Below are 25,976 nucleotides of genomic sequence, written 5' to 3'. Positions count from 1 at the left end.
ATTAGGATTTTTAAAATCTGCAGTGCCTAAGATATTTTAGAGCACATTTTATTCAGAAGAATTGTTAAATGTATGAAGATGAAAGAGATGGATTACAGGAGAATTAAATGTAGGGTTTAACTGAGAAGTAATCATTTTCTATGAAAGATAATGACTCCTCTTGAGGCTAGTATCAAGATTTATTGACCCAGGAGGTTAATATTGATCAAACCCAAGGCAAACAAAATATTAGACCTTGAAGGAGAGTAATCTTGATATTGAAGCCTTGCCACCAAGTGAACAGGTCAATATATCTGGGTGCCAGAATCTCAGGTTTTGAACACAGAATGGTGGGGGATATTAAACATGTCTGACATGTTCTGTGAACACACTTCTTATTCTCATCAGCAGGAGATACTTTATAGCTGTGTCCTTCCCTGCAGAGCAGTGTGTGAGGGTTCAGGCTTCACTCACACTCCTCATTGCAAATGTGATGGGTCTCTGCCTCAGGTGTAACATAAGGCTGAAATCAAACAACTCCTTCAGCTATTTATTCATATCTAAGTGATATTTTTAATAGCTTTCACTCCAAACAGAAGGAGGCTGCTGCTGCTGCAAAACCAGAGTGAGAATAAATTGAAAAACCGGAATACTGCAATATATAGATTTGTTATTGTATCCAACACTCTGGAAGGCCAGGAGGAAAAAAAAAAAAGAGTTAAATTCTGCTATAAATTGACAACAAGAAAACAAGTCACTTATGTGGATTAACTAATCAATGAGACAGAGACAAGGAAATGTACCACTAGAGACATGAAAATAGTCTATAGGATAAGATCACCAGTTAAATGTGCTGGGGGCAGAAGTTGCCTTTTTATTTCTGTTCATATAGCAACAAGCAGAGGAGGGTGTAATGTACCCAGCAAAACAAAAGTGCACCCATTCACTGCTGAGAAGAGCAGTGTGTACAAGATAATCTTCAATTCTAATTGATTTCAGTGAAAATAAATAAAATATCATACAGATGGCTTATTTTGTTTATTCAGAAAACAAGTACAAAACCAACTAAGCCAGCAGTATTTAAAAATACAAACATAAAATGTCTTTCTATTCCCCCAATCAGATTTTAAGTATTGTATTTTAAAATCCTAAGTTTATATATAATTTATATCTTTATTTATCCTGATTTTAATTTTATTTGAAAGACACCCTGAATGAATGGGACTGGAAAAAATCTGATCTCTTTTCAATCAATTATTCAATAATGAACACTTTCTGAATTCCAGTAAGAAATATTTGCACGGTATTTATTTTAAAAAAGAACTAACAAAAATTTGGTCTTCTCAATGCAAAATAGGTGGGACCACAACAATTAACATAGTGAACAACTACCATATTGAGGAAATGCTTCCATTTCCTTGTTAAAATGTTGATTTTTCCAGTTTTGCCAATACAAAAGGAGTATTGATTTCCTCTGTTTTGTCTATTAAAGTACATTCTCAGCACCCCACATTTGGATGTTGTAAAAATTCAGCGGGCTCACATGCACTGCATGATAAATAACCCAATTACAGGCACATATCTAATTGTCAGGAATTGAAGGTGCTGATAGAAAAGCCTCCAGTTTAAAGTGCATTACATCAGTATTTTGTCTCATTTACATAAAATTGTAGGTACTTAACCTGAATGCTTGGCTCTAGGTCCTGCCATTCCATGTGCCACCTTCTCTGAAGCCATCTCCAGGCTCCTTTTAACCAGTTCCACAGTATATTAAAAGAAAAAAGATGGTGCACAGTCTCCTTTAAAACAGGTTTTTTTCAGATAAATCTTATTAAGAACTCTGATTGTGTCAAGGATCAAACTATCAAATATGGCTTCAGTCATCCTCATCTTCACTGTGAATTCATCATCACCATAGGAAGTCCACTGAGATTCTTCCTTGAGGAGCTCCTCAATCTAAAATATAACATGGAAAGGAATTTTGACTTCAAGAATAAGAGGTTCACAAAAGTACTGAGACACTGCACCTAATCCAACAACTTTATACATGCATCATTAATTTATTTAATTTAAACCACTCACAAGAACTGGAAATACTGGGTTATTAATTCAATAAAAGGAAGGCAGTAATTTGAAGTGCTGAAGTTAATTTAAGTAGATGTGATTCTCACAAAAGTTTGAGAATTTCTTGTTTAAATCTAGAGGAAATAAACAAATCCCCATTGGAAAGTCTGCTTACCAGAATAAGGTCCACTCTGTCTCTCTTACAGTTTCCATACTTGGTCATATTTAGGAATTTTCTTTTCATTTCTAAGTCATTCTTTTCCAGGTTCATTATTTTATTAATTTCACCCTGAACAAACATCTACAAAATAAAGAAGGCTGAAAAGAACTCTCCTCATAAGAATTCTGGTGCTGTGAAAGCTCCAGATGAGTGACAGGTGCCAGTGTGAAAATCCAGCTTTAAGTGCAGAAACATCCCAAAGTTTAGGGAACTGATCTAGAGGTAGCTGATCAATACTGGCCAACCAACACAATTTAATCATAATATTACTTTAGAGGTTACACACAAATTAGTCATAATTAGGAGAGTTTAAAGGCCCATTCCCATTCTTAACTCCACACATACGGAATATTTTCACTAGTTAGCTCAGTCTTGTGTTTATTCAGGCATTTCAGAGTAATGCTGTTTTCTTCTCCCATCACCTCAGTTACACTGCCTTAATCCTACCAAATCTCACATTTCTTTTTGCCATTGCGGTGTCTGCTCTTTTCAGTGATTCCTGTTCCTGTACTTTACACTGCCAGAACGTACCTTGACATCACTAACATCCATCCTTTTGCAGAGATGCCTTCTGGAACAGTGGGACCCCACTTTTTTTTTCATCCATGGCAACATATTTGTCTTTGCAGTCACTTGATCTTCTGCACGCAGCAACTCCCGGCTCAAATCAAATATAACCTGTAACAAACTCAGCAGGACATTGAAGTCAGGAGACCTGGATTCTCCTGGTCTACAGCATTCCATGGAACTTGGCTTTTCCTGAACAGACCCAAACCAGACACTGGGTCAGGTGTCCAAGGTCTTATGGTGGAACACTGGCAAAAGTCTGGATTCTCTGCAAGGACATTTATTCAACTGGAATTATTCTGCAGCAAATTGCAAAATACTCCTGGTAGTAGCTTTCAGTGTCCCTTTAGCTATATTTAGTGTTAGCAGCTGGAATAATATTAAATATTAGCTAATATGAGTCAGCCTACAGAACACTAGAAGCATTAATTAACAGTTAGTGATTTAAAAATACCTGATTATACATCCTCTTGCTTTCTGCTTCCAAATCATTCCCTGGGAGATCATTATATTCAAAGTACTTTGGCACATTGATGTTCCTGAAATTTGAATTTATGTTCTCTGGGGTCCATAATTCTTCCACAGCATATGCAGACAAATTCTTAACATAAGAACTGTTATGTGGTATCACAAGAGGAACTTCCACAGTTTTCTTCCAAGGAGCTGAGTGCCACTGGTCTAATTTGTACAAGTACTGCTTTTGTGTTTGTCTCACCAGCACATTTTGGTCAGAATTAGGCTGATCAAAATCTTCAGAGCTTCCAAAAACACCAGCATCAAGGATTTTTAAAAGGAGCTTCAAGAGAGACAAAGAAAAGCCAGATGACATCTTCCACATTTTCCCACAATTTTTAGAGGTATTGAGATTATTAGCAACTGATCAAGGTTACACTTAAAACCATCTTATTCATGGGCTCAAAGAAAGGCTTACTGATGTATTATTAAAAAAAGCCCCAAACTTATTTTAACTGTATTTGGCAGAGTTCAGAATTGAAAGAATTACAGTTCTGGAGTTCCATGAAAATTTTCGTCATTTGCAACATTTTTGCTCTAAATGTGGAACTGCTCTCCCCACTACCACCCTCAAAGCAATTTTCTCACAGCCAGGGGCTAGAAAGGAGTCAGGCAGATGAGCTGACAAGGGTCCAGTTTTGCTCTGAAGTTATAAAAATTGAAGTCTTTGCAGATTTATCAGTTTTGACAATTGACAAATTCCAATAAAGAAGCCCCATTTTCTTTGTTTGGACAATACACGTGCTATCCATTGGCTACAGGATAATTCCCTAAGTGAGGAATGGGTCACATGAACTGAGCAATCTGGTTCCTAACATCCACATGATATAATTTATATGGATGATGAAAAACTGGGCCACACAAATTCTTGCCTCTGTAGACCCAGCCTCAGGGGCAACACTTGAAATAAAAACATTCCTCCTGTACTTACAGGCATAGTAGTTGGAGAAAGTTCTGGAGATAAGTGAAGTACCTTGTCTGCTTTTGATCTGTGTTTTCTTTTAATCTTCTTATATTCTTTAACTGCATCGTCTATGAATTTAGTTACAATTCTGTCTGTTACTGGGTGACAACCATGAATGCAAAGCGTATCAAAATCACCCCGTGAAACATCAGAAACCTTTGCTGATGGTTCAGATAAGGCAGCAACTAATTTTTCTTTGAGGAGAAACACTTTCTGATTGTCTTCTTGCTTTAGGCCTTGGCTATAATTCATCATGTCTTTTTCAAAGGCACTTTTATATTTGTGTTGAGCTGTTTCAGAAAATGCAATTAAAATGTCAAACAGAAGTTTTTTACTGAGTTCACTTGCAATATCATCAGCAAGTTTAATTCTTTTCTGATCCTCTACCAAGCAACAAATATTTTTGCTTGTGTTTACCTCATCTGTCTTGCTTTTCTTTGAAAGAGCATCTGCAAATATCCTTTGTTTTATTTGTGCCAGTTCTGTTTTTTCGTTATCTGATCCCAAGCACATTAAGTTATTTTGACAGAGGAATTCATTACAGTTACACTGGTTGGAATGGGGAAACTTTTGCCTTTTTCCAGACAGCAAGGCACTGTGTAACCTAGATTGGTTTTCTTTCACTTCCAAACCTGCTGCACTGTTTGTGTCTTCTGCTTTCTCCTCTGCAAACTCCATTCTCTGCTCAACATCTTCAGAATATTTGCAGTCTCCTTTGAGGGAGTCATCATCATCATAGAAGGAGTCAGAGTCTTCTTCATCCCCCATATAACTGGAACTATTTTTGTTAGCCCCCAACAGATCTGAAATCTCATCAGATCTGACAAAGACCCCACAGTGCTGAGCACACTCAAAATACTTCACCCCTTCATAAGTTCCAGCATTGTCACCTTCAGCTTTGTCCAGTGCAACACCAGCCCAATGGCCTCTGCCAAAATGAGCCTGGCCTTTGAACATCAGAGTTCCAGGCTGGCTCTGCTTTACCAACACTCTGTCCCCAATTTCAAATGATGATAATGGGTCATCACTGTCCTCCTCAGCATTGGGCAGCTTTACATACGTTTTGCATTGTTTCATTGGGAATTCAGGACTTTTACTGCCACCAGAAGAATCTGTATTTGACACAGGCAGAAACTCCAAATGCTGCAAAGGCATCTCCTGTTTTCCATGCTGGTGTTCTGATAGACAGCTAGAAAGGGCTGGAAATGTAGATTGTTCTGAGAGACGACCATCCTGAGTTGAAAAAGCACCACTTGTCTCTATACTGAGATGGGGAAATTCTTCAGGCACAATGTTATCAGGTAATGGGGGTAATGCATCCATTTTCAGTGATGTATCTTCAGCCAGGCCCTGACTAGACTCTGAGCCTGTCATTTGTTCCGGTGGAGATGGGAAATCACCCATGCCAGAGGCAGGATCACCATTTTTCATTGCATCTGCACCTAAAGGGGGAGGAGGAAGATCTTCACTTGGAAATGACAAATCCTTTTTGTTAGAGGACAGCAAGTCAGCACTTCCAGAGGACAATACTTCATCCAGAGGACAAAGTATTTCCGACAAGATAGCCTCATCAGTTGGAGGGAGACTCTTATCACTAGTGGAGGTTGCATCAGTGCATGAAGGGCTGGCAGCTGCATCATTCCCCAGTTTGGGGATCTCCTGAGAACAGGGTTTGTTTCTGCTGCAGCTTTGTGAGACACCCCGATGTGGCTCAGCCGTTCCCTCAGAAGGGTTTTCAGACTGGGAGGAATGTGCTGACTCAGTTCTGGAGGCATTTGCTTCGTCTGCTGGAATGAAGGAAAGCAAGTGATCAGTGCAGCCACGATCCAATGCATCTCCAGGGTATTTCTGAGAGAGGGATGAAGTCTCAGTTCTGTCATCTTCAGGCAGCCCATGCTCATTGTGTTTGTCACTAGGTGATGTCTCCTTTCCACTGCTTATTGCTATTGGCATATCTTCTGAGAGATTAGCAAACACATCCCCACTGTCACAGACAAACTCTTCTGGGACACTGACATCTGTGTCCTCTCCATGTTTCAGCTCTAATACCAGGTCTGAAATGGAACTGCTCGAGATGTCGACTGCAGACACTTTCTGAAGTGCTGGGGGTGAAGAGCCTGATTTGGCACTTTCACATTTCAAAAAGAAGCTGTTTGACTTGGATGATGATTCAGTGGAATTTAATCCTTCAGAATATGCTTTTAAATTTAGTTCTTCATCAGAAGCTTCATGAGAAATATGGTCCAAATGCTTCAAACATTGACTGGCATCCACCTGATGGATCTCAGAAGAGACAAGCACTTCCACTTCTTTAACTGGAACATTTAAAAGAATTTGTTTTTAAAATCATCATTTTATAAAAAATATTTTATAGAAGAGGTTGCTGATATATCACTTGGGATACAAAAATCTATAGTGCTCCTCACTATGATATCTAGGAGTAAATTAGGAGTTGGACTTTATGATCCTTGTGGGTCCCTTCCAAATCAGGATATTCTATGATTTTATGAAATGCAGAAAGACAGTTCATTAGAAAAATGACAGAAACAGGAAATATTGCCACAATATGTAAATATTTATATTACAGAGATTATGCATATCCAGAACTATGTAAATGATATAACTGACTCATATATAAACAGACAGTTTTATTTTTTACCTGTCCTACTGAGAGTAAGAAATATGAACTGAGGATAAAACCTGGAAACAAAAATAACTCCAGCATGTCCTGTCCAAGTCTATCTTCAAGTGATCTATGTTCTTTTAAAAAGAACATCCCTAAATTCTTGAAAAACTGCCTCAAAAGAGGGTAAATTGTTAATGACACAATCAGAGTAAGTTATGATTTTGTTCTGGGGAAGCAGTATAATCATATCTCTTAATAAACCTCCGAGACATCCCCACCATCTTGCCCAGCAGTGATTTATACATTGGCTATAGTGAGCAAGACACTTTGGTAATAAATGAGAAGATTGTCTCTCTTTCTGTCTGGATTAAAGTTTGATTGAAGTGGTTGAAACAGATTGGACATAATAGCATTAAATATGATTGACCTGTTCCTTCAAGAGTATTTTCTGCCTGAACCAGGCATAAGTTACACCAAGTAGGAAGGATCCCCAGGCCTTTTACTGGGTACTCTTCATTATCTTTAGGATCAGTGTTTGGGTTTGAAAGAAGTGCCTTTTCCTCCAGCACAGGTTCCTAGAATGTGAATATTTAGGAGACAGAGTTAATGTCTTAAGGAAAAAGTGCACATAACCAACACACAAGGCTTATTTTGACTTCCTAAAACTGCCAAATGAGTCTTGTGTTGGTCCTATCTTAAGGCAAATATAACCTGGGATACGCTTTCTTTCGGCATTAATGTAATTCCAGAGGTGATCCTTACCAGAAATGCACCCTTTTTGTCTTCTATTGTAATGAGTGTGGCTATAGGTCCCATTCCAGCTGAATTTGTAGGTTCCAGAGGTAAGAAAATTTTATCCTGAGCACTAAGGGACTGCTCCAAACCGGGGGACTCCTCCAGCTGTTTCTGGTGTTCTACCAGTAACTCCTTGTTCTCAGTAGAAAAGCTGTAAACAGTTAGACAAGGAATTAATGACTGGGAGTTGGTTTTGTGTTTCCAAGTTAGTGAAGCACAACCAGAAGCATTTAATTTGTACCTTTATTGATTTCCTATGGATTTGCCATGACTATCTCTAGAATGTTCACATACACGTTTTCAAACCAGCAAATGAGTAAAGCCAGAAACACTCTGAATAGAGTATTTATTTCTCCATTCTCCTCCCTCTCACTTGATCCTGTATTTTATATAATCAGTTTTCTAATCTGCATAGACAAGAATAGGAGGAGACTGAAAAAATCATCAGCACTTAAAAAGCAAAACCGAGGTCAAGCTTTGAACCTGTTTGCCTTCTTAATTTCCAATCAATTATAGCACACCAGATTTCAATAGTTTTCATTAAATTTTTCACTTTAAATATTGCATCACAACTTTACATTTGGGACATCAGATACTGATTGTGATGGTGAATTTGAGTGTTCCTCTTACTGCAGAAGCACAAGGCAACATGATTCATACTCAGGATTTTCCATTAGAGGTACAGTTCTAAAATAGAGAGTTGAGTAAGTTATTCTGTCCAGGAAAAAAAAACATGTAGGTTTTTTTTTGTTTTCTGACTTGTTTTTACTTTTATCCCTATTAATACTTTTTAAAGGTATTTTAATTTTTTATCTTTAAAGGAAACCTATGTAGTATTCCCCACCACTGATGTTTAAGGACTTCAAAATGAATATCCTAATTCAGAATATATATCCCCAATTCTTAGTTAAAAGTTTGTACATTTACAATAATCACAAGTTTCTGTATCCCTTATTTCTAGTATTCAACATTCATTAACAGAACCCCAAACCAGCAGCTTTTTCTGCATGTTGGTAATTTATTATTCCACTTGCTTTCAGTTTTAAAAGTATTTCCCAATCCTTTCCATCCCCTTACAGCCCTGCTTATTAACTTGGTTCCTGATCAGTATAAAATATGAACACACCCATGCAGATGGATAAATAGCATAACTACCACTGTGCACTCCTACACAGGACAGAGATCTATGGACAATCAGCCAGAATTTGGGTACATTTGGGTTCCACCAGCCCCTGGCTGCTCCAGACTGACACCAATATTCACTGTTCTCCTATGAGCAGCCTTGTCAGTAATAAGAAGTGAAAGCACAGCCAAGAAACCTTTTAAAGATTTCTCTGACTTGTAATCAATAACACCATGAATTATAGATCAGTTCCATGCAGGGATTTATTTGAAAGCCTTTCCCTGTGGGGACTTAAGTAAATGCACAAACCTGACTCACCACCCTGCTAAAGCTCTGGGTAACACTGAATGAAAGGGGGTTTTAATTCATATAGATAAATATATTGTCTTTAACTGCTTTTTCTCTTCCTGAAGGAAACCAGGTTTTTGTTCTGAGCAGAGTGGATACGGTGGGGTTCTCATTCACACTGCTCAGCTCTTCCAGCCCAGTGGAAAGCAGACAGGGATGAAGGGGATACAGCTCCTAGGGAACAGGAGGATGGTGATTTCTCAGTCTGACTGAACTCCTGAACTATATCTCACTGTAGGCATTTTACATGACACCTCCATGCTTCAGTTTAAGCAGCAAATTTAGCCCTATGTATTACAAAACCCTTCTTTGGCTAAATCCTCAGTGAAGCACAAATATGCTCTGAGGGGCTGAGTGACACAGAGGCTCAGAGCCAGACGATGACAAAGGAGTGAATTTCACCAATTAAATCAATACATTTCTACTCATTTCATATGGGTATTGTGAAGCCTAATTAATGTATAGTTGCAAAGTGGTTTGGGTTTGTAGTTAAAAGCCACCATGAAAACATGAACTATCATTAGCAGTTGTGTGGCATCATTAAAGGTGCCCTGAGGAACTCACCACTTGGGACAGAATGATAAGCAGTGAACTCAATTTATCAACTGCTTGAACACAGAAGTTTTCCAAATTTATCATCATAAACTCCCTCTTTGGAATATCTAAAGCTCACACAACTATGTAGGACATACCTGTCTCCATCTTCTCCACTGGACTGGGTCTTATCTTCAGCAATCACTGAGAAAGGTTTTACTTACCCCTCGTATTTCTTGCTCTGCTTATTCTTTAGCTGGACACAACTCTCTTTACTCCCTGACTGTGACTTTGTAGCCTCTTGCTTCCCAGCCAAAGTGTGCAGCTTTTCCTGGAGTTGTGCTGTTAAGTGCTGCATCATTAAGATTTCTCTCTGCTGCTTTAACAAAAGCTTCCTTTCTCGATGGGCTGCCTTGTGGATGTTTTGCAGGTTCTGGATTTCTGCCTACACAAAGCAGAGAAAGAAAGGAGCATAACAGAGTTAAGAAAACAGAGATCTACTTAAAAATATGCATAATGTTTCTTAACATAGGGCACTATTAATCCCAAAATACCCTGAAAATTCAATATGTAGGTTTCTTCCTTTTTTATAAAAGAATTTGCAGTTTTATTTTTCACCTGGGGTTTCACCTGTGAAAACTGATGACAGGTAAAGGGGTATTTTGATGGGATGTCAAGAGCTGAGACCTTTAAAAATGAATTGTCTTCAGATCATTCAAAACTACAGGGTGCTTGTAGTTCACACAAGGAATTCCTTTGCTTAAAGGAGATGCTTGCACTACATAAGGAGCAGGACAGAAATTTTCTGACTACCAAGTGTAATTATGAACCCTGCATAGTGGAATAACCGAGACTATAAAATTAGCTGTCAGATTAATTTAATATATTTCAACATCACAAGCATAAATCAGTGGAAACCTACATTATATGACCTGTTATGTTATGGCATAAATAGAAAAATCCACAATAACACTGAGGTAGCAGAAGAAAAAAAAAGATGTTTTCTTTTATCCAAGATATACAGACTGCTGACTTTGGCACAAAACCCACCTCACTGAATGTAGGAAACATGCAGAATTATGGATGCAAAGTGATTTTTAATTTTTTTTAAACGCAAACCCCACTTGATCCAGCAGTTCCAGACACCTCCCTGTGCTGCATCCTCCCTGTGGATATGAGATGAATCCCAGCTCCTCTCACTGCAGCATTACCTGCTCCCGTTTCAGCTCCGTCAGGATTTTGTGCTGCTTTGCTGCCACAGCAGAGGCTCCAGTACTATCCTGCAGGTTTTCCAGAACACTGGAGATCAGAAGGATGAGAATCACAGTCAGATAATTAAACACCTTGAATTTACACCAGGGATGGGAGCAAAGCTCCTCTCAAAGCAGCTATAGGTATGGAAGGCTCTGCAGAAAGTTCTGATACACTCAGAGGGCATCTCACCACTCTTTGGTGCCTGGACCGCTCCTGAAGCAACTGGAGTCTCCTGAGCTCTTTGGAGAGACACCCTCCCCTGGGGGCTTCCACACAGTGTCTAAGCCTGGTCAGTGCTGAGGGACACACTCACTGTCCATCCCTGAGGGCACCTCAGCCTGGTCAGTGCTGAGGGACACACTCACTGGCCATCCCTGAGGGCACCTCAGCCTGGTCAGTGCTGAGGGACACACTCACTGGGAATCCCTGAGGGCACCTCAGCCTGGTCAGTGCTGAGGGACACACTCACTGGCCATCCCTGCGGGCACCTCAGCCCGGTCAGTGCTCAGGGACACACTCACTGTCCATCCCTGAGGGCACCTCAGCCTGGTCAGTGCTGAGGGACACACTCACTGTCCATCCCTGCGGGCACCTCAGCCCGGTCAGTGCTGAGGGACACACTCACTGTCCATCCCTGAGGGCACCTCAGCCCGGTCAGTGCTGAGGGACACACTCACTGTCCATCCCTGCGGGCACCTCAGCCCGGTCAGTGCTGAGGGACACACTCACTGGCCATCCCTGAGGGCACCTCAGCCTGGTCAGTGCTGAGGGACACACTCACTGTCCATCCCTGAGGGCACCTCAGCCTGGTCAGTGCTGAGGGACACACTCACTGTCCATCCCTGTGGGCACCTCAGCCCGGTCAGTGCTGAGGGACACACTCACTGGCCATCCCTGAGGGCACCTCAGCCAGTTGGTGCCTCACACAACCACCCCAGAGGAGGCTGCAATAGAAGCTCAACTCTGTTCTGAAGACACTAAAACCATGCAGGCTCCTTTCCTCTCTTCATGCTTTACTTGCTTCTTAAGAAGATTTTACATTTGTTGTCTTCCCCTGAAAGGAGGAAAACCTGTCCCGGCCGAGCAGGCCTCTGCCGGTGCTGCCCCCCGTGCCCCTCACCGTCTCCGGTGGCCCAGCCAGGCCAGCTCGGCCCTGGCCCTGGCCCGCAGAGCCCTTCTCCGGAGCTGCAGGAGCACTGCCTGGTGCCGAGCCCGCAGCTCCTCTCCCCTCAGGCACTGCTCCACCACAGCCAGGCTGGAACCATGGAAGGTGCTGGAGCCTCCGAAGGGTGGAAGAGCTGCGCTCCACTGGGGACAGAGCAGAGCATTGGCGTCATTGGGTGAACAGTTGGATAGAGGGACTAAAACCAAAAAAACCCACCAACCCAGAGAAAGAAACGCCCTTCAGACTATTTCGAGAGCTGGTGTTACCTGGCTGTTGGAGCTGGCCTGGCCACTGTTCTCTCCAGAGTCCCAGGTCTCCCCGTGGGAGAGATTCACCTGAGGTGGCAACAGATTCAAGGTGTGGTGGCTGTGCAGTGACTGCCTGTGATCTGCTGGCAGGGATCCCAAGGCAAAGAATTAACATCACCAAAAATAAAATATTTGAAACAGAATGAAAAAAAAGAGACCCAAAAAATGACTCCCACAGTACAAGTTAACATCCGTTCCTGAACTCAAGGTGCCTTTGGCAAATACTTGTCAGCTAGGCATGTGCACTACTCTCAGCAGGAGCCAGAGGAGCCACCCCACAGCTGTTCACTGCCAGGAGCAAGGTATGGACAATAAACTTCCATATAAGTCAAATCTTGATGAACAGGTAAAAATTAAAGAATAGGCCCATCAGTAGGGTAAATAACTCTCAGCTCCCAACATGATTTGCTTAGATGGGCCAGGAGTGCAGAGGAAGGTGGCTGTGGTTTAAATATGCACAATAAACATAAGTATTTAGGTCAAAATTTTCAAAATTAGTTAGAAAATTGTGTTCCAGGCCAGGTTAAATGGGGCATTTTCTCAATATCACCAAATCCTTAAGTTTCATGTTCACCTCCTTGAAGCACTGAGCAATATGAACCTCCTCCTCGAGGTTTTCTTTCTCCCACTATTTTAGGATCCACTGGACTGTGATCTCTTTCTATCTTCAATGCAGAGTGTCTCAGTGAACCCATCTCTTGATTACTGAAGGTAAGAAAAAGGAAATGCTTTCTTATTGCAGTCAGAGATACAATTTCAATTCCTAGCTTTCCTAGCCAAGTCCTCTGTGACAGAGACTGAATCTTTTTCAAACCAGAATGCCGCTCATTTTTATGTGACACTGAAAGTTTTACCTGTGCAAAGGTGCCTTTCTGGTAATTGCATCGATAAGACCCTGGAACCAATTCTCATGTCTTTATACCACTTTAAATGAACATAAAAAAGTGCACATACAATATTCTAATTCACATCAATGATATGATGGTAAAGCAAAATGAAGAAAATGATACTTTTCACACACGTTTGAGAGGGGTTCTTACTTTTTAAAAAATACAAAATCTCCCAAAACATTGCAAAAGTGTTAGTACTGTAGTTTGGGCATAAATCACAGTAAAAAGACTATATTGGAATTACTTTAGTGCCCCAAAATATTCACATAGGCAAACCACAGGCCAAATCCTTGGAGTGTCTCACTGTACCCTGCCTCCTGTACCTGCCAGCAGCAAGGTCACCTTCCAACCAGTGTCCTCTCTGTGTCTGCTCTGCGTGGTACACTCTTGTCACAGAAGGATCACTGCCTCTGGAATTCCTGCTCTCCTGCACACACAGAAATTGTCACACACCTCAGTGATCTATTTGAAAGGCACAACATTTAAGCCTTTTTTTCCTCATCTTCTTGGGAAAGCACCTGGTTGTAGATAATGCTTTTCCTGTGCCAACAGTTCCTAAAGAGCTGGATTAATTAATGGGCTGGATACTACTCCCAGGGAGAAAACTGTGTGGGTATATGAAGGTAAGGTGGAACAACAGCTCACAAATTGCTGTGCATTTAGAACTGCTCTCATGAGAGTTGAGGCCTAGAGGTGTTGACGCAGGATGTGAAATCATAACTTACCTCTGAACTGTGCTGCAGCAGGTCCCTCAAAAACCTGTGGCTTTCCTGAACCTCTTGCTTTGCTTTCTCCCTCAGCACCATAAGCTGCTGTTTCTGCTGGAGCTGATGAAGCTGTGTTAGGAAATGACACATTATAAATGATATCTTTACCAGGTGACACAACACCTGAGAGCTGGGGGGCAAAGGGCAGGACAGGAGCTGCACAGCCAGTTTCTGTCACATCCTGCTGCCCTGGGCAAGCAGCATGAACGCTGCTTTGGCTGCAGTACAGCAACATCTCCTTACCCACCAGGGCTATACTGAGGTCTCCAAACAGCAAATTAGGGCTGGCACCTCACCTTTATAGTCCATGGGGTTTATAAACCTGACTCAGATCAGCTGATGCCAACTGATTATGGCCTAAGCATACCCAAATCTGGGGATAGGGAGCACCTTTTTACCTGGGAGAGCAGGACTGGAATTCCCTTTGCTCCTTACACAGGTTTCCCACTGACCTTCAGTTTGTGAGCCAGTAGTAGGGAGGTTTGCCTCAAAATGTCCAGATGGCTCCTGTGTTTCTCTTCCAGCTCTGGGTGGCCAAGGTCTCCCTCACCTGCAGGAGTTTAGGGGGCCATCACAATGGGAACGTGTACATTGTTCCTAACTGCATTTTCCTTTCAAATCCTCCCTGGGCCTATTTTTGGAAGCCTCCCAAATCTGACATCTGCCTTTATTCCTGAAATAACTTCTCTGCATACATTTACTTCTTCTGTCATAAGTGTAGAAGGGAAATGCCAGTCCTACACCCTGTCAGGAAATGTGTCAGCACAGAGTCCTGCAAGTATTGGGAAAAGGCAGGACTTGAGGGTTCGTGCCAGGAGAGAGAAGGAGTGAGGAATAATTCCTGTTCTAAGCCTGAATTTCAGAGTGTGGGTTATTGTCACTCTTGGTCCCACTTCTCCTTTGCTGCACTAACAGGATCAGAGCCACTGGGTACAAAAGAAAAGCTTCCCAACCTTGTGACAAGGTTTCCCAAGTGACAAAAGTCACTTCTTTGGGAACTCGAGCAGCATCCTGCGTGTCCCCTCCATCTGTTTTGGGATGCAGGCTGATTCTTCTCTTTTGTCACAGGAGGACACAAACCCCTGGAAAAAAGCTTTCATTTTTGAGTGGGGACGTTTTCCTTCCTGTTCCAGGTGCACTTATTTCACTGCTACTTCCTCATTGTACCTCCCCTGCCTGTGTGTGACAGTGCAGCTGATATTATGTTTACCAGTGAAATGTTCTTGGCTGCTTGAGCTTCTCAGATGAATTGCTCAGCTTATGCAAACAGGTTGTGTGTTTATTCTGTGCTGTGCCACTGTCACAGCAACCAGAGTCATAAAAGAATTGAAGTGTGTGTCATAAATAGAAATAGGTTTGGCTTGGAAACTTGAGATAAAATCTCTATCCAGGTCACCTGAATCCAAATTACCCCATGGTGCAGGATAAGCCCGTGACATGCAGAGTTTGTTTTTGCTTTGCAGACTGAAGGGTCTTTAACACAGAAGGAGCGGAGATGTGGGCTTGTTTGCATGCCAGGATGGGTTTTGTGTTTATGTGGGTGTGAGTGAAATAAAATATTAAATCTTTGAGCCTGGTGCAGATTTTCTATTAGAATGCTGCTCAGTTTTTATAAACAGCTTGATTGCAGATTTCACTTTCCTCCTACAGTGGTACTATAGGAGGCTTCTCTTAACCCTCTCCTTTTCAGAGTCAAGAGACTGGATGGAAATCTCATCCTTTACTTTCGTAATGGGCATTTCCTGGTTTTGAAGGGTGGTTTGAAAAGGCAAAATCATACTAAATTATCTAGACATGCCAAATTATGGGTTCACCCTTACAGAAAGCTTTTTGATTTTAGCCAATCTTTCTAATTTTGAGGACTGCATCAGGGTCTTTAATGCTGATAGTTACTAGAGATGATTTTGTGCAATTTTGTACAATGGAGTGGATGAAAGAGCTGGTTTTTGTACAGGGGAGTTTTATTAGTGGTTTTAAGCAATGTCATAGAAGAAAAATACAAGTGAACAATTCTTCCATGGGTCCACAGACAACACTTTCAAAAGCTCCTTCAATACTAACAAATAAGGTCATTCTATAAAAAAGAAAAAAAGAGTTACAAGCTAAGTTGTCTGAGTAGCTTTTAATACTAATATCTGGGCCAGTGAGAAATATGATCATGTATTAGGATATAATTTAAAACCTAACAAATATTTTCAAGTTGTGCCTCAAACTGAACAATGCTGTTGTGCTGCCCAAAGCCCAACCAGTGTTACTGACCTCAAAGTGATTAAAAAGTTTGCTCTGATCTCTTTTCCTTCATTTTGAATGTAATTTTCCTAATTGTGGCTATTTCCAGATGCATTTCTTGTGTTGCAACATTGTGCATTAAAGAAAATACCATCTGGCTAAACTTCACGTCCTTTTAGGTGATGATGAATGGCATTTACTGCCTACCCAGATAGCTTCAATGTGCATACACTCAGCCTTGTGAAAAAAATGCTATTTATTAAATCACTTTCCGCTGCACCTGCAGAATCTCAGCAAAGCCCTGTAGAATCTCCCTGACATATAATTAAAAAAGCCAGGCTAAAAGTCTCATTTTTCTAATCACTTGAAGCAAGGCAGAAGCATTTACTGCTGCTTTACTCAAGGACAGCTTTTTCTCTTTCCGCCCATGTCAGCAATCAGACCAACCCAGTTATTATAAAAATACATACTTGCAACTTTAGCTGTAAGCACAACTTTGGCTGCATTATTGCTGGAGGTGTACGAATATGGGGTGTAAATTGTCCTGAAATGCTGCTGTGGAGTGGAGCAGCAGATCCAGAAGGAATTTCCCCATTTGCCCCCATTCAGGCAGTCCTTCCCCTGTCCAAAATTACTGTGTTAGCTCAATTGCTTTATTATTTCAGGATGATCTTCAGATAAGTTGAAATCCCACCCAGGAATTCAGCACTCAATGTGCAGGAAAGGAGCTGCAATGATGACAGGTAAAAGAGGGGAAGAAAAGAGGTTTGGTAACTCCTGATCAGAGCTGAGAAATGCAGCACAGGCACTTTGGCTCTTCTTCAGCAAGACCTGTGAGCCAAGAGCGATCCCCAAGCAAGAGACTTGAAATGTGAAGGCTCTGCCTGTTCCCTCAGGAAATCCATGGGCTGATCTGTGCTCTAGAGAACCTCGGAGAATCTGTATTTCCACAGCTGCTGAATCAGGTCCTTCTCTCCTCTCTAAACACGTCTGGTATCCCACTTGCCACTGAAGAGTGGCTGCTTACCAAACAAGGGGATTAAGGTGGCCTGTGCTGCTCCTGTGCTCTGCGTATTTTGTGTTTATGTAAATCCTCTGGTGTGGAGGGCTGGCCCGAGTTCAGCTTCCAGCCAGATGTTGCAGCACATGGCAGTGCCTCACCCTGCTGCTGCCCCTTCTCACACAGAGCTGCAGGACAACTCCTGGCTCAGGATAGCAACAGAGCTGGGCCTGAACCTGGACCTAACCAGAATCCTGAATTTCCGTGGAATGCTCCTTCTGTTCCTCATCAATTATTCTAAACTCTCTCAGTCAATGACACCATCATTGCAGACAACTCCAGAGGTGCTGGAAGGGAGACTGGAGCTCAGTGGAGCTGTGGGAAATACAAAACACAGCCTAGGATTTGGGAGGGAACACGAAAAACTGCCTTAGCTCAATGCTCTCCATCAGACCACAATTAGCTGAAGCCGTGCTGATACACTTCTGTGCTGATTCCACTAATTTAATAATTTCTCCCTCTTCCAGAAGCAAGAAGGCAGCTCCCTCTAGTGATATGAGAAAATAAGTCAATCAGAACTTTAGGGGAAAGATGATACATGTAAATGTATTTCCCTTGTAGTTCAGGTTAAAATTCTGCATTTTAAGAACAATGGGAAAAATTAAATTCACTTTCCTAATGCAAATTACTTGGAAGCAGTCACCGTGCTTAAGCTTCAACATTTAGAAAATACTTTTTTAACAATTAATTTGAGCTTAAATTTTGCTATCTCTCAAATACAAAAAAAAAAAAAAAAAAAAAAAAAAAGGAAACAAAAAGTCATGTCTGATGAAATGAGACTTCTGGCTCATTCAGTCCAGTCTGGCTCAAAGATCATTCCCTAGACTGTAGGAAGGGGCACAGGCAAAGTGTTCTATTTTTTTGAAATCATCTAATTATTTATTTAATAGAAATACAGAAATTTGGGTACTGTGGGCTGTATTCAGAGGACACGGTGACATAGCAAGGAGAGTATAGCTCATCTCCTCAGCTCCCTGTGGGAGAGACCTGGTGGTTTGGCAGGAATGACAGAAAGATTTTACACACTGGTGTAATATACAAATCTCTTCCTTATCAGCTCATTGGTTATACCAAGTTTTGTGCCTAAACTGATGAGAAATTCATATAAGAGCAATGTGAAATAGTTCCCAGTGCTACCTGTGGAGACAATTTTTGTTCACCCCAGCATGTGCTTATAGGATTTGCAATTCTGGATTTTATACTGGCTGTGTGTAAAAAGAAAATTCAACAATTCAGGACAAGTTCACTGTTTTACCCCAGGCAGTAAACAGATACAAATATTTTGTGAATATCTTCTTCTGTCTGCTTTGAGATGTTTAAAATGAATTTTGTTATTTTGCCAAGTATGTCTACTACAGAAAATCTTTCTCTGGCACAGCAGTGGGGGGTCAGGTGACATGTGTCCCTCTGGAAGGTAAATATGTGCATTTGGCAGCAGTTGTAGAATTACACCTCATTATGCTGCGTGTGCACGGTGACTTCTGTGTCCCGTGAAAGGACAGAGCCAAACTGCTGGGCGATGCCTCCGAGCAGACAATGCAGCCTCGAGTCTGAATGCCCCGTCCCTGCTCAGGGTGGTGACAGACCCACTTGTGACCCATATTTCAAACCCACATTGTGTCCACCACGACACTTCTGTGCCTCCTGTGCAGCAGCAGGGCCGTGGTGGGAGTGCTGCTTCCCAGTCCAGCAAATACTTCCCAGCTCCTGCAAATACTCAAGGAAGGGGAAGGTTTCTCCTGGCAGAGACACGAGGTAGCAGCTCCTGTTGTTTCTGTGGTGAATAGTGGATGGCTGGGTCTTGCAGAATTGGGGCCCTTAGTTATTAATAGTAAATAAATAGGTTGTCTTTCGCTTAGGGAAAAACACTTCAGACAACAGCCTTGCTGCCCAATCGTCTGAGATGCCCAATCGTCTGAGGTCCCTGGGGGTAGGGAGAAGCACAGTGAACAATGCTGGCTTCTCCACCACCCCAAAATCCAATATTATGTATAAAATATTGTGAGGAAAACAATGAAGAATCCTTAATAAGAGCAAAGGCTTTTTGTAAGTACCCTCTTTGAGGAAAGGTTATCTGATCTTGTTCTTTTGTCTCGGAAAAGCCCTTAAAACAATGCACCATCTGCTCGTGTTTGGTGGGAGCAGGCAGAGATCTCTTCAGACAGAGCGGTCGGCACGCTACTGGTCGGCTTTTAACCCCTTCGGCCACAAACTTTCCCTTGTTTCCGTGCAAACCTTTGCTCCGGGCAGAAGTGGCGATGTCCTGCACCCTGGCCAGCCCTGAGCACCCTGCAGCACATCCCTCCGTTCCCCCTGCATCCTGCCCACGTCCCGTGCCTTGATGTCTCTTGCTGTCCAAGGAGGACAATATCCCACACTGCTCAGATGGGGTAATTATGAAGAGTTAATTGTAAGGCTCCCCGAGACCTTCAGATGATGCTGGGAGGTGCTGGAAAATGTCTCTGAGCCAAATGGGGTTTGTTCCATCTGTAGCTGTCACTGTGAGCTGAATTCACACCTGTGACAGCACAGCATGGAAAAGGCAAAGAGTTTTTATTGCATTTTATGCAATTTTAATAATAATTTCATCTAATCTCTTAGATTGTACATGAATGTTGAGAAGACAATTTTTCATGTACCCCTTTTTCACCTTCAAAATCTGGAACAGAACCATCTATTTGAAATCTCCCCTCACCCCAGAAGATTTTTCAGCCCTAGCCAGAGCCATTAGCAAGAATTCTGTTGCACTGAGGGACTGTTCATTCTATTGCCACAGCACAAGAAGTACCTTGGGAGGGCACTGAGTGTCCCTCTGGGAGATGCCACCTTACCCAAGTCCTGCTCAAAGCTGTCAGTGCTCAGAGTGGCAGAGGGCTGGAAGCTCAGGCTGTCCCAGATCCTCAGGCTCTCTCCACGAGACTGGTTGGCCATTTCCTCTTGGTTCTGAACTTTCAAAGTAGTCTCACATCCATAGTGATCCCTCCGTGCTGTGAGTTCTCCCTGCGGGCTGTGTCAAGGTAACAACAATTGCTAAGTTTTTGAGATGTGTATAAAGCAATCTTTTGAACTAAAAAACAAAAGTTCTTTCATTTTAACAGAACTGTTACATTTTGTTAAATGGAAACAAAAGGCTCCCTGAGAAGTCATACCTGCCAACGTACAAAATCTCCTGTCTTGTACCTTGATGCTGTCAGGAAAGCTAACAACAATCATTGTTACCTACTCTAATTACTGCTCTGAAGGAGCTGGGTATTTTTCAAGCTGGTGGCAAACAGAAACAACAACCTTGCAATGTGAAAGCTTAATTTATGAGGGCTGTATTGTACAATCTGTGCCATTGTTGGGACTTGGTTGCACAATCCAGCTCTGAACCTTGGCAAAGAAATCTGTTTAGAAACACAAAGTACTGAGCTCTGTTCCAGTGTTTCTGGGACTTATGCTGAGCAGCTAAAATCTGGGAGTGATATATATATTTTAATATTTCAAAACAATGTCAGCACCAAGTCCCGCAGACGAAGACCTCAGCTAACTGATTTTACTTTGTTTTGGTCTGTAACTATCTGAGCTTAACTAAAAAGATTAAGAAAGAAGGTGTGAAAATGGGCATTTATTGATCAAGCCTCAGCTGAACCACATGCGGGAGCACTGAGACACTGAAATGGTGACAGATGTTTTCTTTTTTATACGGAAAAATGAATGTGGAATTTTTTTTTTTTATCGGCAATCAGCTTAGGGAAATCTTATTTCATTTTTCTCATTAATAAGCTTTTCTTTGTTTTTCATGACCCAGAAACTGCTAAAACGATTAGTACAGCTTCCACTAACGCGTCTTGGATGTATTCTTCAGAAAGTGGGAGCAAAGGTGGATGAGAGAGAGAGAACAGAGGAAACAGGGATTTCTTAAAAAGCAGTTGTGATATTCATTGGTTAAACGCGCTGAGTTTTGTCTCTGCATTTGTGTTGTGATGGTTGTTTAGGCATTGTTTTCTTTGGCTCTTGGGAAATGCCTACTTCTGTTTGGGTCTGTGTCCTGGCAAGGGCATCGGTGGAAATCAATGCGGATTCTACAGAAAATACTGGGTTTACACAGCAACGCCTGCCCTCCAGACACAACCAGCTCTGCATAAACCACCACAACTGCCAGATGAGGCTCTTTGGGTTTGCACAAAAGAGGTGTTGCTGGGTCCACAGGAGGAGGCAGAGCCGTGATCCAACAGGTGACTCTCCAGCCATCACCCTCTGCCCTTCAGGCCCCCCAGAGCACTTTCAAATCTGAACTTACAACAAAAATGGTATGATTTTTTTGACTCTTGAGAATGTAGCCACTTATAAAGGTAACTGAAACAAAATAAGATGGAATTGCCCACACGTTTTCTGGCGGTTTGGAGAATTCCCATCAGTGAGTCATTTGCATCAGCAACAAATCTCCGCCAGCCGCCCCTGCGGATGGCAGAGCAGCCAGGCATGAAATGGGAACATTTCTTATGGAAACAGGCACCTGCGGGATTTCGTGCATGAACATGAGCCGCTGTTTTCAGGGCTATAATTAAACATGTAAACAGCAAACTGTGCTGTTGGAACTGGCTGTGGAAAAGGTCATGCTCAAGAGCGCTGGGTTTGGAGCGCTGGGTGCTTTGTATTTGTGAATGAGGCGGGCACACAGTCAGTTTTAACAGGTGGCTTTGTTCAGATCAGCTCTTGAGAGAGACAGTTCTTGGTCTGTTGTAGTCAAATGTGGACTCCTAACTCCTTAGCAGTGGAAGTCAGATCACAGACCCAACTCAGCTGCTTTTACCATCCCATCTTCTAACCCAGCTCCAGCTACATCAAGGAGAGCTCTACAGAAACAGGTTTACAAGACTGAGAACACAGCACTGACCCCTCCTGTTAGCACAGCCTGTGAAGTTTTGTGTGCAAGTCAAGAGACAGGCTCCCTTCACTGCCTGCTAACACTCCCCACAGAGAATGCATGCACTCGCAGTGCAAATGTTCCTGGAGCAGGAGAAATTCCGGCCCTGCAAAGTTCGTCAGTCACCTCCTTAGAGCACCCTGGTGCACCTTTGTCAGGTGGCTTTCTGTCTGATCTGATCTGTAGTGAATCAGTTGATACCAGATCAAGTTCAGGAGTGTCCAAGCTTCAGCAGAGGTGCAAAATTAGACTCTAGATTATATGCAAATAAAAGCTGAGGACAAAAGACAGGCTTTTACTCTGAGCCTTTGTATTAATTATCTCCTTTACCAGTAGCTAAGGAAGGGTTAGGCATGGGGTGGTCTTTCCTTTATGTTGTCCCCTCACTGCCACTGCTGCTGCATCACAGGGAGCCCTCAGCCCACCAGGAGATGAGTTTGGAGTCATTCACAATACAGCCACACTTTCCACTTCTAATCTCTAAATACAACGATATTTTATCTGCAAGTAGCTCTCCTCATCTTTTGAAGCAGCACTTGCAAGAGGGTTGTGATTTATTGTTTGAGAGGTTTTATTGGTGTTTTTTCAGGGATGCTCTGAGGACTTTTTGACTCTGTCTGCTTTGCTTTCTCAGTAATTGCATTGTTCAACAGATCAGTGCAATCTGTCTTATTTCTCCTTGGTTTGATGCTTGTCCCTTACAGCTGGGGGGCTGTTCCTGTTGGGCCCAGGGGGTCCTGCACCTACCATCCATTCCTGTGAATTTGGGTTGTGTCAGGACAAGAGTGATGGACCCCACGGCTGCTGGGCTGTGCTCCCCAAGGTGCAGTGCAGACACAGCTCTGACTCTCTCTACTGCACACTCTCAGCGCCTAGCGCTCATGTTTTATACATTTGCCATCTTCTGTGACAGAACAGCTCCATAATCCTTGCAACTGATCTCTCGGAGCAGAAATCAGCCCAGCCTTTGTGAGTGTGGTGGTTGTGCACAAAGAACAGGGGTTTAACTCTCAGTAATTCCAGTAATTACTCCTCCTAACTTTGGTAAGCTCATCTGTCTGGACTTACCTTTCCAATTTTCATTTTCCTCATGTTTGCTTTGCGCTGTAAAGCTGTAAACAGTCTTCTTGAAAAGAATGCTGGGCCTAATATCCCACCTTCAGTTAAAAAGAGAAAAACCACTCCTTTTCCCACTAGAGAAGTTTAGCTGCAGGTAGTTCGGCACAGCCAGCTCACTCCCAAGCACCATCAGAGTGCCCATGGAGCAGAGCCGGACCGTTCCTGCCTGGGCAGGACCCCACAGCACCAACTCCCCATCCTTGTCTCTGAGCGGGACACTGGGGGATGTGCTGGCCAGTTTGCTGCACATATGTCCTTTCTTTGGTAATGCCTGTCCAGGTCATATTTAATCTTCCAGGGCTCAGGGGATTTATTCTCTTGGGGGAGACGTCTCTGCAAAGTCCTGTGGCCTCTGTGGGGACTCTGGCTTTGTCCTTCTCTTTGGCTGGGCACGGACACACTCTGACCTGCAGTTAATGTTTGTCCCTTCATGGTCCCCTGGTCACCAGAGAAGACCCACCTGGGGCAGTTTGCTCTCTAAGTCAGGACAAATTCAAAGGGGTTTCTCTCGACTGCTGTCTCCATTAAATATTTAATTAACGTAGGCTGAAAACAACCTACATTAACGTAATCCTTGGTTCTACACTTCCTGTTCCCAAACCAATTTTCCACAACAATCGCACATGTGCTGTCCAAGGAAAGGTGCTGTGTGTGAGCAGGTGTTGCTCGGCACGCACACAACCCACAGAGCTGCAGTGACGGGAACCCTTCACCCTCTTTTAGTGGCAGCAAAGCGAGTGAAAGCAATCACACGAAGTTAATTTTGTAATTAATCCCCGCCCGAAGGAGGCCGGGGCAGCTTGACCCGGGCGCTCGCTCCGTGCCCGCGGCCACCGTCGCCCTCCGGTGGCGAGAGAGCGGCATGGCAGCGCGCCCGGGGCATCGCCGGAGCCGGGATCCAGCGCTCGGGCCCGGGGATCCGCCGCTCCCGGGATCCACCGTTCCCAGGGAAACCACTGCTCCCGGGAACCCACGGGACCCGGGATGCACCGACCGGACCCGGGGAAACCACTGCTCCTAAGGACCCCACCGGACCCGGGATCCACCGACTGCTCCCGGGGATCCACCAGCCCCAGGGAACTCACCATCCCCGCTATTTATTTTAAGTCTGTGTGGCACATTTAGCAGAGGATAATATATCCAGCTCTGTTATCCACAGTTTTCCAGCTACATGGGGTTGGGTTTACATTTCCTTTCTTACTTCTGGAAAAGCCTAGGCAGCAGAAGGGGAAGTGATGTGTCCAAAATCAGTGGCAAAGCTGCAGATAAAATTATGAAATGTCATTTCACAGATGCAATGAGAGGAAAGTGAAGCCTAGAAGACCCACTACCCTGAGTCTGGCTCCAAGCTGAATTGGTGCTCCTTATTTTAAATACATGTGCATGAGGCGCATTTAGCAGAGAATAAAATATCCGGCTTTGTTTACCTTCTAGCGGGGAATCTGTGAGCTGGAGAGGCTGGGCTGGTTGTTGGCTTATCATGCCACAGACTTATGTCCACCTTGGAGCCCTCATGCACAGAGAAGCCTTTTTAAAAGACAAATGAAGACATTTAATAAATATGCTCTTCGTAGAAATGAAATGGCCCAAGCTTTGGCATCTATTCACTGCCTACTTATGTGTGAGCACTTCACTTCCATACAGCTCTTCTTATCCACAGGTTTTTAACTATGTGGGGTTAGGTTTATAATTCTTTTATTTCTGGTAAAGCCTAGGCACCAGAAGGTGAAGTGACATGTCCAAACTTGATGGCAAAGCCACAGATAAAATTAAGAGATGTACTTTCACAGGTGTAAGGAGAGGGGAGGAAAGTAAAACCTAGGAGAGCGACTGCTCAGGGATTTTCCAAGACACAACACTTCCAATAAATAGCCAAGGGGAGATGAAGCCTAACCCTTGCTTGTAGCTTTGGAAGACTTGGGCAGTGGCACCTGAGCATCCCTGTTGTGTCACGTCAAAAGGATTTACCTTGCAATGTGTTCCTCAGGTCTCCTGCAGAGCTGAGGTGCCTCTGTCCTGTTCTATGAGTGATCCATGGCAATTCTTCCCTCTCAGCATTCCCACCAGGCAAAGGAGCTGGCATTTCCTTCTGTCTGCCCAGGGCTGTTGCTCCCTCAGTGCTGCCCACCAGGCCAATCCTGCCCAGTCCATGGCATTCCCTATGGGATGCCACATGTAGCACATCAGGATCTGTGGTGTCCAGAAGCATTTGTACAGTCATTGTCCTGTCTTGCTCATCCCTGGAAGTCTCAGGTCCTCGGGCAGAAGGAGGCTCACTGTAAAGGTCCAGAGTTGTGTCTGTTGATTGTTTGTCAGCAGAGTCTTTAACCCAGCTTGCTGCACTCAGCCTCTCCCTTGCTATGTCAATCTTTTCTGCAAGTTCCTTGGACAGACTATGAATGGTTCTCACTCGATCCTGCTTGCTTCTGTGGGGAGGAAGTCCAAAAGATGAGTCCTTGGAGGAAGGTTTTGCATCTTTCTGAGGAACAGAAAAGCTCAGAGGAGGTGAATGCAGAGCTGGGGGAGAGCAGTCCCTCAAGTC

General features: G+C 43.1%; 1 protein-coding gene across 1 annotated transcript; it reads right to left on the bottom strand.

Moving 5' to 3' along the window:
- Nucleotides 1–804: 804 nt before the first annotated feature.
- Nucleotides 805–25,655, bottom strand: CCDC187 (coiled-coil domain containing 187). The gene is made up of 18 exons (XM_069032163.1): nucleotides 25,403–25,655; nucleotides 24,862–24,961; nucleotides 20,238–20,413; nucleotides 14,570–14,667; nucleotides 14,076–14,186; nucleotides 13,674–13,777; nucleotides 13,035–13,165; nucleotides 12,419–12,543; nucleotides 12,108–12,295; nucleotides 10,945–11,032; nucleotides 9,958–10,178; nucleotides 7,696–7,879; nucleotides 7,361–7,508; nucleotides 4,317–6,622; nucleotides 3,285–3,626; nucleotides 2,795–2,941; nucleotides 2,219–2,344; nucleotides 805–1,935 (listed from the first exon to the last, which is right to left on the bottom strand). Exons 1-18 carry the CDS (start codon nucleotides 25,653–25,655, stop codon nucleotides 1,750–1,752), a joined length of 5,034 nt encoding a protein of 1,677 aa, XP_068888264.1. The 3' UTR covers nucleotides 805–1,749.
- Nucleotides 25,656–25,976: the final 321 nt, after the last annotated feature.

This window comes from Aphelocoma coerulescens, chromosome 17 (genome assembly GCF_041296385.1).
Source record: "Aphelocoma coerulescens isolate FSJ_1873_10779 chromosome 17, UR_Acoe_1.0, whole genome shotgun sequence".
NCBI lineage: Eukaryota > Metazoa > Chordata > Aves > Passeriformes > Corvidae > Aphelocoma > Aphelocoma coerulescens.
This window is presented reverse-complemented; position numbering and strand designations above follow the sequence as displayed.